The sequence below is a fragment of the Leucoraja erinacea genome, chromosome 22, assembly GCF_028641065.1.
Source record: "Leucoraja erinacea ecotype New England chromosome 22, Leri_hhj_1, whole genome shotgun sequence".
NCBI classification, from domain to species: Eukaryota; Metazoa; Chordata; class Chondrichthyes; order Rajiformes; family Rajidae; genus Leucoraja; species Leucoraja erinaceus.
The window spans coordinates 15,961,020-15,975,183 of record NC_073398.1 but is presented as its reverse complement, the minus strand read 5'-3'; the positions used below and the strand labels follow the sequence as shown (position 1 = coordinate 15,975,183).

General features: G+C 40.8%; 1 protein-coding gene across 1 annotated transcript in view; it reads right to left on the bottom strand.

Moving 5' to 3' along the window:
- The window catches only part of ndufa9a (NADH:ubiquinone oxidoreductase subunit A9a), a 170,540-nt gene that overhangs the window by 14,027 nt on the left and 142,349 nt on the right, over positions 1–14,164 (bottom strand). The window contains exon 2 of the mRNA XM_055653008.1: positions 1,386–1,469. Within this exon, the coding sequence (XP_055508983.1) occupies positions 1,386–1,443 (58 nt within the window). The 5' untranslated portion in view covers positions 1,444–1,469. The remainder of the gene's footprint in view (positions 1–1,385; positions 1,470–14,164) is intronic.

Sequence of the window (14,164 nt, the reverse complement as noted above, 5' to 3'; positions counted from 1 at the left end):
TTTGTGTTTTTTCTTGATTCCTTTGGCATCTAAAAAGTTTCCGAAGTTATAAATCTGGCTGTAAAATTTTAAAATCACCCATGGTTCTCAAGTGGATTTTTACATACAAAAGGAAAACGCCTCTGAAGCAAAATTTACAGCCAGATTTATTACTTCTGAGACTTTTTAGATACCAAAGGAATCAAGAAAAAACACAAATAATGCCTTACTGTTGATGAAATGCAGTGAGCAAACGCGATAATTCCCAATATTTTCAATTTCGATATCTGCACGGCCAATGTTCACCAAGCATTTTAGCTGTTGTTGTCCCTTCAGCTCTCGCTTCTCTTTACCTTCATTTCGCTTCACTTTTGGAATTCTGAAGTTGGGTACAATCTACTATAAATTCAAATTCACACATGCACTGACTACACCGCCCAACACGGACTTCCTTCTGTATATATGTATATATGAATGTAGCGCCGCAGAATTTTGTGCACCTATTCCCCCCCCCCCCCCCCCCATCTCCCTTCTGTTTTTTTTGTTTTCTGTCTCTTGTTTTTTGTGCTAAATTGTATGTATGCACTGAGTACGAGCAGCTTTCAGTTTCACTGTACATGTATAGTGACAATAAATGGCATATCTATATCTATCTCACGCTTACGATTCCCACAATGGATTGAGTGGCTCCGTGCCTCAAGCCTTATGACCCAGTGACCTTACGTGCAACCTCCCTATAAGGTATCATCATCATCACAAGTGCAGATACAAAAATGTGGGGGTGGTTGGCAATGAAGCAGCATCAGAAGAAGTATCCCAATCGAAGCGCTTGCAGGCAATTCCCTGCCTGACCCGCTGAGTTTCTCCAGCACTTTGCGGTTTACTCAAGGGTGAGTGAAGGTTGAGAGAGCATGTTCTGGATTATGTAGAAACAAGAAACTGTAGATGTTGGTTTACAAAAATAAAATTGCACAAAGCACTGGAGTAATTCTGCGGGTCAAGCAGCATCTCTGAAGAACATGGACAGGTGATGTATCGGGTCGGCACCCTATTTACATGCACCTTGCCAGAATACAGACTACGGGTCCAAGTACCTACACATATAAATGGGCCGAGAGAGACGGACCAGGCTGTGGTTGATACACAGAGCAGGCTGTAGCTGACACACAGACGGTCCCAGGGGGAGAAAGATAGAGAGAGACCCCCCAACATGGGCCAGGTGTGACGGGGGCTGCCGATTAAAGGCCGGTCCAACCCGGGCCTGGCCTGGCCGACACCCCGGGCCAGTGAGTAAACACCGGCTGCAAACTCTCTCCACACCGGATGCGTGAGTCGAGTTTCAGCGGGAGCCGGGTTAAACCGCGGGCCGGGGCCCGATGAGCAGAGGTGAAACCACCGACACTTACATGACATTGGGAGGACGCGGCGGCCGACCCCGCCGCCCAGCACCAGCGCCGCCGCCATCTTGCTCAGCGGACACCAGCAGCAATGAGAGGGGCGGCCGCTGGGGGGCGCTCTGGGCAGCACAGACCTCACCTATCCAAGGTACACAATAATGCTGGAGAAACTCAGTGGGTGCAGCAGCGTCTGTGGAGCGAAGGGAATAGGGTGATTTCACCAAAGGTCAAATGAGCGTAGATCCCCCCTCACGTGACCGAAAATTCTGACTGGAGGACATCTCTCAGTTTGGTACATGTAAGTGAATGGGGAAACACGCACTTTCCCACCCGTTAACAACATGGAAAACGGCCGATTTTTGAGCTGAAATTTTCTGTGCTAGTCGGGGTGACCCTGAAGCACAGCGACCTAAATTTTCAGGCAAAACAAAAGATAGAAAGTGAGGTAATTACAAGAGGGAACTGAAGGTAGAAAGCCGCGGAAATGAACAGCTGACAATTGCCGTGGTGATTTTAAGATCCAAAATATCGGGAATTATCGCATTTGCTCGCTGAATTTCATCAAAACTAAGGCATTATTAACTTACTTTTGATGAAATTCAGCGAGCAAACGCGATAATTCCCGATAACGGGTGGGAAAGTGCGTGTTTCCCCATTCACTTACATGTACCAAACTGAGAGATGTCCTCCAGTCAGAATTTTCGGTCACGTGAGGGGGGATCTACGCTCATTTGACCTTTGGTGAAATCACCCTATAGGCAACGTTTCTTTCCATGTTGTCCACAGATGCTGCCTGACCCGCTGAGTTACTCCAACACTCTGTGTCCACCAACCTGCTATGTTGTTTATTCCATACTTACAGAAACTGCAGCTTTTTAATTCTAATTGACAGGGCAAAGTCAGAAATGCCAACAGTCAGTGCACTAAACAGGAAAGTCTGAAGAAAGGTCTCGACTCAAAACGCACCCATTCCTTCTCTCCAGAGATGCTGCCGGTTCTGTTGAGTTACCAAGGTTACCAAGGTTCTTGGTTTCTTGGTCCTCCAAAATATTCCAAATGGAATTTAAACTGGAGGTGGTGAAGGAAGGGCTTAAGCCAGAAAGGGTTATTGGGAAGAAAGAGCTACTTTAAATTTAGTTGCATCTGGTTGGGTAACTATAGTTGGGTGGAGATTATTCCATGCTTTAATTCTGTGGGGGAAGAACGAATTGCTGTATGCATCTGTCTTTGTAGCTGGGATCACAAATTGGATCGAATGCCCTCGTCTGCCCCTAATTGGTTTGGGTTTGGTGTTGGTCTTGTAGTCTATATCGATCTGACCATTTAACATTTTGTAAAAACAGGTTAAAATGGCGAGCTTCACGTCTGTCTTGGAGAGGGTTCCACCCCAGAGAATTCAGAAGTTTGGTGACACTCGCTTCTCTCTCATAGGTGTTAGTAACAAATCGAGCTGCCTGTCTTTGGACACGTTCGATGGAAGAAATGCTGAGTTACTCCAGCACTCTGTGTCTGACCTGCTATGTTTTTTATTCCTGCAGCTTTTTAATTCTAATTTACAGGGCAAAGTTAGAAATATAACATATAACCATATAACAATTACAGCACGGAAACAGGCCATCTCGGCCCTACAAGTCCATGCCGAACAAATTTTTTTTCCCCTTAGTCCCACCTGCCTGCACTCGTACCATAACCCTCCCCAACATGCCAACAGAGCCAGTGCACTAAACAGGAAAGAAAGAGTCTGAAGAAGGGTCTCGACTCGAAACGCACCCATTCCTTCTCTCCAGAGATGCTGCCGGTTCCGTTGAGTTACTCCAGAATTTTGTGTCTACTATTGTAACTAGTGTCTCTGGGACATGTTGGCTTTGTCTCTGGAACTCATGCCCGATAATGTTGCTGACAATAGGAAGGTTGCACGTAAGGTCATAAGGTTAAAGGGAGTGACGCACGGATTAGCTCAATCCTTTTGGAGTACAAGGCAGCTTCCGGCATACACTAGTAACACACGAAACACATACGTTCTTACCTGTTTAAAAAAAAAACCCCAAATGGTAAATTTTTGAGTTGTAAAAAATAGTGTAAATATGGGTAACCGTGAGAGAAAACCGCCGAAATCACTGATGCTCACTGATTTGCGAAAGTGCAGCACACCGGCGGATTGAGGGCAATCCCGGCCCACAACCGCCCGGGGCTGGAGGGTGACTGAGCACTCTGAACGCGAGCACCAAGGTGTAGCAATGTTACAAAAATTGAGATTTAAAAAATCAAGTCTGCAATTTATCCCATCAGATAAAGCATAAAAATAAGTTTAATTTGACACCTAATTCACTTTCATATCTTCAGTATTAAAAAAGTTATGGCCATTTTCATACTCAGAAATTAGCATCTTGTTCCCTGTTGATTTTCCATTGACTTAACACAAAAGCTGTGATCGAAGACAGTCAAAAGCCCATAACTTTATTAAAAATTAAGAGAACTGAAATAAATTTTCAGTTATTATAGATTGAAGCATTCTGAAACAAATATTAAACACTTACTTGGATGACCTGAAATTAAAGCATATAATTAGTTAGTTACCCAATTATAGCTAATTCCAAAATTCAATTACCAGATCTAAACATCTATCCATTTCTTAAGGAAAGATTAACACTTTTAAATAGCCTAAGTGTCCAAGGAACATTCACACAAGAATTCACAATAAAACATGATTTTTAAATCTCATTGACATTCATTTATAAGCCAAATGGAAGGGATTTAGTGTTCAATTGCTGTAAATTAATGGCCATTTAAATCAGCTTGCAAGTGGGATTCTGTGGAACGCGCCGGTTTGGAACGCTGCCATTGCGGTGAATTTGAAGCCCATATGGCATGAAAGATACTGCGGGTTTGAATGGGCCCCCAAGTCAGCTACTCGCAACATAAAATTTTGTATAAAGGGATCTTAAGAAGCCCTTTTTAATGTAAAAATAAACAACCTACCTTGCCTTGTCCCCTACATGAGATCCGTCCCGTTGTCGGGGTTCGTGGATTTAGACGATGATTTTTAATTTACTATAACAATTAAATAACCCAATTTAGTTTAAAAATACCTGCAGCGAACGAATTTCGCAGTGATTTTTCGTCAGCAACTAAGTAGGCTGAACAACCTCGATTTCAACAGCCTAGAGAAAATCGCGTTTTAAACCCGCCCCCCCTCTCAAAGGAGCCAAAGTCGCACACACGGGCAGCGGCAGAACTGCAGTGCCGCTGAATGTAAGTTTTGCAACATACCTACAAGGTGTAAGCAGCCGAAGGAGCGGATCACTCGGGACAGCCCCCACTCTCCCCCTGGGGTCAGCGCTGTCTGGCCATGGCCGCCCCCCCACCCTGTCTCTCCCTGTGCGGCCGTACTGTGACGGGCTGTGGGTCGGCAGCGCCCACACACGGGGCTGGATGGAGCGGGGCCGCGGCTCCGGGCAGCGGACACACGGGGCCATAAACCCGGCAACGTTCCCATCAGCTGCAGCAGAGTTGGGGGCAGTCTGGTCCCTCCGCCCACCTAGAGTCACTGACCTCGCTGCACCCAACCCCCACACATGGGGTGATTGACCCCACCCAGACCCCAACCCACACACGGGGTGATTCATCCTCCCGACCCCCACCACCACACGGGGTGATTCACCCCCCACCCGACCCACACCACCACACGGGGTGACACCCCCCCCTGACCCACACCACCACACGGGGTGATTCACCCCTCTGACCCCTGGACCCCAAGTGTGGAATCAGTCAGCGTGGAGTCCGGATGCTGGGACAGAAGACTGGACTGGAAGCCATAGTATGTGTTTACCTGCAGTTCACCGCTTGTACTCCAGAAGCCGTTTTGTGGTAACAGTATGGGTCACGGGTCATGACCTCGACTGCCGTGCAACCTCCCTATATCCTGCAGTCTGTATTTTCCGCTTTGCTCTATCTATTGTACTTGCATTTGAACTGATTGTATCAATGTATTTTTCAAATTTGGATAACATACAAAACCAGGCTTTCCGCTGTACCTCGGAGCATGTGTTAATAATAAACCAAACCCTCACGCAATACATCAGTGAGGTTAATTTGCAATATTTCAGACCAATGAGTTAAATTTCCTGATGGCATTAGCCATTTAGAACTATGTGCAAAATTCCTCCATTCTGGATTAAGCCAATTTTCAAAAGCCCGGTTTGTTATATTTGCAGCTCTGAGAAACAAATTCTGGTTGCCTGTGTGCATGTTTAAATACAGCCTAATTATCACACCTTACATTTTCACAAATTACCTTGAGATGAAGACTAGTGAACCCCACTAAGCTGACAATAGCTTCCTAATGGAACATCAGAATAGAAGTAGACTACATGTCCCAGGTTGTCAGTCAATTTCCCCTATTAGTAGGCAGATAAGGACAGATACTTTTGACCAGGCCTGAAATGTTTGAGGTGGAAGCCTAACAAGGTGAAAAATAGCCAAATTCAACAGTGGCACTAAATTGATCTTTCCCCAAAAGTGTGATTTAGCACAACCTCTTCACAAACAAGGAACAGGTCAATGGACCACTATCCCTCCAGTGTAAAATTAGAGGTATCTTAGCAGATTGATTTTCTTGATTAATACAGGTGTCAGAGGTTATGGGGAGAAGGCATGAGAATGGGGTTAGGAGGGAGAGATAGATCAGCCATGATTGAATGGCGGAGTAGATGGACCGATTGGCAGAATTTAACCTTATGACCCGATGTGATGACTTTATGACTCTCCCACAGAGCAGGAGATTAGAGTTTTGACTGTAAATCTGGTGGTGTTTACACAGATTGGAATTCTGAGCAAAGCTCCTCACACAATCGCACCTGGTGGATTCTCCCCAGTGTGGCTGCAGTACTGAACTGCATCTCTGATGGGCAATTGAATTCTATCTCCCTGGTGAAAGCTGGAAAGTTTACTGGCCAGATGTACAGCTGAAACATGATCTGTGGTCAGTACATTCTCACTGCTCTGATTGGAGCTTTCTTCATTTTAGTTTAGTTTAGAAATACAGCGTGGAAACAGGCCCTTCGGCCCATCGAGTCTGCACCGACCAGCGATCCCTGCATACTAACACTATCCTACACACACACTAGGAACAATTTACCGAGTACACAAACCCAAGCCAATTAACCTACAAACCTGTACGTCTTTGGAGTGTGGGAGGAAACCGAAGATCTCGGAGAAAACCCACACAGTCACTGGAGAACGTACAAACTCTGTACAGACAGCACCCATAGTCGGGATCAAACCCACGCCTCTGTCGCTGCAAGTGCTGTTAGGCAGCAACTCTACCGCTGCGCCACCGTGCCACTCTGCCACTCTGTTGTACATTAAAAAGCTGTTGGTATTCAGGACACAGTGAATTGTTATTCTGGAAATTCTTGATGTGAAATTGATTTGTTTTCAAGAGAGAGTTAGATAGAGCTCTTATGGTTAGCGGAGTTAAGGGATATGGAGAGAAGGCAGGAACGGGGTACTGATTGTGGATGATCAGCCATTATTACGTTGAATGGCGGTGCTGACTCGAAGGGCCGAATGGCCTACTCCTGCACCTATTGTTTATTGTGCTTCCTCTTTGTGGATTCTCCAGTACCAATCTTTATAAGCAGCATAGAAAGCAGGAGGAGAGGAGTGTAAATGAGAACCCACAAACGTCACAGAGGTTATGAAATTCGATACAAAAGTACCTCCACCTTGAACACTAATATCCATTCCCCTTCTAAGAGCACCTTCTAATGCAACATCAGGAGACCCTGCAATTGTACTTTTACCTTTCAGTTGAGGCAGCAAATTGCATGCACTTATGCACCGCATTTACTCCTCCCAAAATCATCTCCTCTGCATTGGAAAATTCAACCTTTGACTGAATGAGCACCTCTATTCAGTCTACAGAGATGGCACTGGGCTTACCCTCACCTGTATCGCCATCTCCTCTGACCTACTGGATGTTGAGGAGGAGGAACTTCTTCTCTGATTGAATCACAAATCTTTGACATTTTTGAGTTTTGAGAGATATGGAGATTGAGTCATTGAGTTCAGTAGAAGCCAAGATCACCATGAATGGTAGAACAGGGTCTCGGGGCCTTATGGCTTCCTTTTCCAGTTTCACATTCACATTTTCCCCTCAATGATCAGAGCAGATAATCTTAGTTAATACCTGTAACAGTTAAAGCTGGAAACACTCAGCAGGTCACACAGCTTCGATGAAAAGCAAAACAGAATAAATGTTTCTTAAAAGAAAAGGTATGTAATGAATACCTCTTAAAACAGATTAATATGTTTTTTGAGGCTAATGATAGCCCTGAAATCTCTGCTTCCCTTCTTTGGGAAACATTTAAAGCATTTGTGCGAGGAGCATTAATCTCTTCTCAATCATTTCTTAACAAAGAGAATAGGGCCAAACAACAGAAACTGGAAATGGAAATAAAGCAATTCGACATAGAAAATGCAGCAGCACCATCCATGATAAAACACAATAAAATTGCAGTACTGAAATATAAATTGAACAAGATATACTCAGACCAAGTTATAAAACTTTATCAACATACAAAACAATTACATTTTGAATTTGGTGATAAACCACAAAAACTATTAGCGCGACAACTTCGTAAACTGGACGGGGAAAAAACAATTTACAAAATTAGAACAGACAAGGGAGAAACACTAACATTGCCTAAAGATATTAATGATAGATTTTTACAATACTATCAAAAATTGTACTCATCTAAAATGACAGAACAATCAGCAGGAATGGAAACATTTCTACAGAAATGTAAGCTTGTGGGTTTAGATCAGAAAGAGAGAGAATCACTAGGTGCTAAAATTACAATAAAAGACATCGAAGAGTCAATTAAATCTTTAAAAAATGGATAGGCTGCAGGTCCTGATGGTTTAAGTTCTGAATTTTATAAAAAAATGTATGACCTGGTTTCTCCACGCTTACAGACATTGTACAAATGTGCTTACACTCAACAGAAACTCCCAGAAACTCTAAATGAATCTACAATCATACTCATACCAAAAACGGATAAGGATCTTGAAGACCCAGGTTCATATAGAGCAATAGCCCTTTTAAATACCGATCAGAAAATACTAACTAAAATTCTATCTCATAGATTGAGCTTAGTGATTAACAAATTAATACACCCCGACCAAACAGGTTTTATTCCAAGACGTTATTCATTTTATAATCTGAGAAGACTATTCAATATTATATACTCCAATAGAATTCCTAATGCAGATCTAGCAATTATTTTGTTAGATGCTGGAAAAGCATTTGACCAGGTTGAATGGCCATATTTATTTTCGGTGATGGAAAAATTTCAATTGGGAGAGAAGTACTGTACATGGGATAAATTGTTATACTCTAATCCAACAGCTAGAATATTAACAAACCAAATGTTATCAACTAAATTTAACCTCTCTAGCGGTTGTAGACAAGGATGTTCACTATCCCCACTATTATTTGCTCTTGCAATCGAACCCTTAGCAGAAAGCGTTATAACCCATACAGGAATATACGGATATAACACTAGAGAAACAAGGAATAAAATTTCCTTATTTGCAGATGATGTACTAATATATATTACAAAGTTAGAAACTAGTATTCCAAATCTATTAAATTTAATAACTCAATTTGGTCAGTTCTCAGGATATAGAATTAATTGGAATAAAAGTGAAATCATGCCAATAACACAACTCAATCTACATACATTACAACAATCCCCTTTTAAAATAGTTAAAGATAAATTTAAATACTTAGGAATCTATGTAACTAAGACATATACCTCTTTATTTAAACTAAATTTTCCACACTTACTGAATAAACTACACAAGAATATTCAATACTGGAAAACACTTCCCATTTCAATGCTTGGTAGAATTAATGCTATAAAAATGATCTTCTTACCACAACTACTGTACCTATTTCAATTAATCCCGATATATATCCCAAAAACGTTTTTCAAAAAAGTCGACTCCATTGTTACAAGTTTTATCTGGGATTATAAGAATCATAGAATAAGTAAAAAACATTTATGCAAGTCAAAGATAAATGAAGGTTTGGCTTTGCCAAATTTATTGTTTTATTTTTGGGCTGTCCATATTAAAAACATGAATTTCTGGCTGGAAGAACTGGATCAACAATAAGATTGGTTAAGGATGGAAAAGGAAGACTGTTTACCTTTTGAAATTGGACCGATCATATGTGCTACCACAAAACGGCACAAAAAAACCTATAAGGAGAACCCCATAATACATAGTGGAATACGAATTTGGAAACAATTTAAAAAAAAAATAAAATTGAATAATATACCACTATGCCTTCCCATTGTAAATAAGCCCTTATTCAAACCATCCTTTTTGGATAAGGGTTTCACACAATGGAAAAATTATGGAATTAAAAAGATTGGACATCTTTATGAGAAAGGCACTTTTCTTTCATTTCAGGAGTTACAACAGAATCATGGACTGCACTCAAATAATTTCTTCAGATATCTACAAATTAGAGATTATGTTAAATCTAACACACAAGTCTACAGGACTAGGGAACCAGAAATCCTTGATGAATGTTTGAACAAGCATCCTAACACTGAAAAATTAATAGCTTATATTTATAACATCCTCCTAACCAACGAGGTACCAACGACGGAACCATATAGACATACATGGGAAAATGAATTAGGTCATCCTATAACGAAAGATTTGTGGGACGAAAGTTTACAACATATACATCAATGTTCGTTAAATGCCAGACATGCTTTAATACAATTTAAAGTTTTACATAGATTACACTACTCTAAAATAAAATGAAATAAAATCTTCCCACAAATCTCTCCTATTTGTGATAAATGTCTATATCTAGATGCTAATTTAACACATACGTTTGCAAATTGTATAAAAATTAAACATTTCTGGACTGATATTTTTGAAATAATCTCAGAAGTTATTAATACAAAACTGGATCCAAACTCAAAATTAATAATACTTGGAATATCAGAACAAAGTTTAACACTTACAACAAGTCAAATAAATTTCCTCGACTACAGTATAATAACCAGGAAAAAATTAATATTAAAATTTTGGAAAGGCCCTTCGACCCCCACAATTAAAATGTGGATTGTGGAAATGTTGGAGACCCTATATCTAGAAAGAATTAGACTTGTCTTAATGGACAAGCAAGAACTTTTTGATAAAATATGGGCTCCATTCATTAATTATCTGATGGGATAGATTGGCCCGGCACGAAAACCCAACTGAAACTTGAACTCAGGATTAGATGAAAAGTCATATTTTATAACCTACAAATCTATCTCCAATTACGTATTATAACTAATCCATTCCATTTTTTTGTTCTTTTTTTGATATTTGTAACTTTTCTATCTCTTTCTCTCTTTTTCTATATAAAAAAAAACATTAGAAGTAGAAGTAATCGACAATTGAAAATTTTAATAATGTATGACTGATGTATATGAAAAGTTTTTTTACTATAATATGCAACTATACTTTATAATATGTCTACTTCTAATAAAATAAATAAAAAAATTAAAAAAAGAATAAATGTTTCAGGTTAAACTGCATTTATCAGAACTGGGAAAGAGAGAAGACAAATTTGTTTTAAGATGCAGGGTAGATGGGGAAGGAATGACCAAGAAAAATCGAATCTCTGTGAAAGGCGGAGGCAATAAGTTGTTGACAAAGTAATTTGTTTGAAGGACGGCCTAAGGCAGAAGTGGGTAGTTATTATTTCAGTACTTGCAGCTTTATGATTTTCCTTAACTAATACTGTTCTCCTTTCTAGCAATCTTCCAAGGGTATTTCCCAAGCGGGTTTGAAATAAAATCATATACAAGCAAAGGAAAAAACCTGAAATTATTAAAATTACAGAATGAGATGTTTAACATATTGCAACTAATAATTAAATGATAAAAGAGTCCGAAATGGTTTAACAGAATTAACACTTTATTCTATTAATCCAGTGGAACACTTTTGCTTTTAAAACATCTTTGAATTAACCACAATAATAACACTTCAGTATTTAGATATTGTTAAAAACTAAAAACGGATCCAATGTCTTTATAATGCACAAGGACATTTACACAGGGCATAGGTCGTATACCTGTGTTGTAAATGGTATGTGATTTACATCCTCTTTCTTCTTACAGGCATCATAGCATATTTACATCTGGAGAGGCTCCTGTTTGTAGTGTGGGAAGGTACTCACTGCGGTCTCCAGACTATTCAGACATAAACAGCTTGACACTGGAGAGAAACTTGGTGGGAAGGAATTCATTCTGTCATCCACCCAGCTGACTCACCATCACGTTCACACAAAGGGGTGGTCATTCACCAGCTCCATGTGTGGGGAATGACTAGACGGGTCTTCTCAATTGCTGAGGCACCAGGGAATTCACTGGTGAGTATGGGAAACACGGTCTGTTTGCTAGCAAGTGTACACAGGAACAGGCCATTCATCTACTCTGAGGGCTGGCACACCAATGAGTTCACCTGATCTGAATACAGGGTCACATCCTGAAACGTCACCCATTCCTTCTTTCCAGGGATGCTGCCTGTCCCTCTAAGTTACTCCAGCGTTTTGTGTCTATCTATAAGCAGTTCACTGAGTGCTCCAAGCAACAGATACATCAGTGAGTCCGCACCAGGCATAACATTTAAATATGTTGGATGTGAAATATTTAACATCACAGCCACTAAGTCAGCAACAAGTTGCAAATTCAGCACATTGAAAGTTGATAATCACACAGAATGACTGTTACAGTCAGCACGTGGGCTTTGATCTGCTGCAGTGAATACACACTATAACTGGACCAGAGTTAAATATTCTATATATATACGTCAAATAAATCAATAATGTTTTTAACACAGTTATGCCAGGGGTTCTGATTGGAACCAACAGTGTTAGTCATTTAAACGGCCACAAGTGCTAAACATGATCATATCCACTGTGAAACAGAACAATGGTTCCTCTGCACCTGGCCCAATGGTGTGAGGAAGGGCATGGCAGAGTACACCCAGTGACCCTGGGTGGCAGGGCAGCTCCAGCACGGTAAAGATAATGCTACTTCAAATCTGCTGTGGTTAAAACTAAGGATGTGTGTGTATGATTACAGTCAATAGTAAAAGGAACATTTTGTGACATGCACTCTTTGGTACCTGTGGAATATTGAGATATCACTTAGCAATACCTCGGTGTGTTTCCTTGGGTCAACAAACATTCTAGATACTTTGATTACCTTTATCCCTTCTCAGATATACCTCATCACTATTTTCCGGGAAAGATACCTGGAATGTTGAGTAATGCATTCACTGCAATGTGAAGTGTGGAATTACTACATATTTGGGAATATTTCAGTTTCCACTAAGTTGTTAGGATAAACTTCTCCTTTATTGCTGTTATATATATTTTTTTAATTTCATATCATGAACTTTTTAAGATCTCCAATAATACTTGAAATTCTGCATTGGCTGGGCAAGCTCCCATCCCCCCTTTACACATTGACATGAATCTATACAATGACATGAGATGTTTGTGTGTAAATTTATTTACATTTGGTTAAATATCTAATTTTATTTTATTACCACAAGGTGGCAGAGCAGCAACAATATGAGAGGATTATGCTAACTGCCAACATTCATTAGTAAAGCTTTCACTGGATTAATAGAATAAAGACCCTTAACATCATTGATGTACAGAGGGATCTTGGGATCCAAGTCCATAGGTCCCTGAAAGCGGCTGCACAAATAGATAGTGTGGAAGAGGCATATGGTATGTTCACCTTCATCAGTCAGGGCATTGAGTATACAAGAAAGATGTCATGTTGCAGCTTTATAGGACTTTGATTAGGCCACATTGGAATATCATTATTCTTCCCATCTCACCTTTGTCTTGTCTTGCTGTACTTTGTGATGGTATTAACTGCATACCCCAGTTTGAAATCACCCACAAGTGATGAACTTCTGCTGCTGATTCCTGAGTCTAAATCATTATCCAAATGTACAACAGTGATCCTAGCATCAATCCATGGGGTCAAGGAAAGAGCGTTCACGTCGCGGCCCTGTTTCCATCACCACGCACAAGAAGCACAAGAAGCGCAAGACAGACACCATTGTATGCAGATGCCAAGAGGTGGTTTCAGTTCTGGCTGAACAACTTCTAATCTTGTGTGTGGACTCAATAAGAAGAAGAAGAAGCATCAATCCATGTGGAACTACCATTTTCAATGAGTAACTACTAATTCTTCATTTTACTTTGGACCCATGTCTCGCCTGCTACGCCACCAAATGCACAAGTTTATTCAAGGGAAAGGAGGATGTTGTGGAACATTATATGATATGATAGAACTTTATTTATCCCAGGAGGAAAATTGGTCCCCAACAGTCATAAAACACGACAAGATGCGTTAAACATGAAATTAAAGTGACGAGTGGAAACATTTGGGGATATGCAAAGATTGGCGGGGGGGGGGGGGGGGGGGGTTGATAGCCACAGGGAAAAACAATCTCATGTTGTGTTCTGTCCTGCATCTTGGTGGAACCAGTCTATTGCTGAATGTGCTCCTCAGGTTGACCAGTCATGGAGGGGGTGAGCTGTATTGTCCAAGATGCTGCGCAATTTGAGGAGCATCCTCCCCTCCAAGACCACCTCCCATGAATCCAACTCTGTCCCCAGGATGGCAACGGGGGGGGTGGCAACAGAAGTACCGCTCCTCTCTCTAATGATCATCAAGCATGGAGAG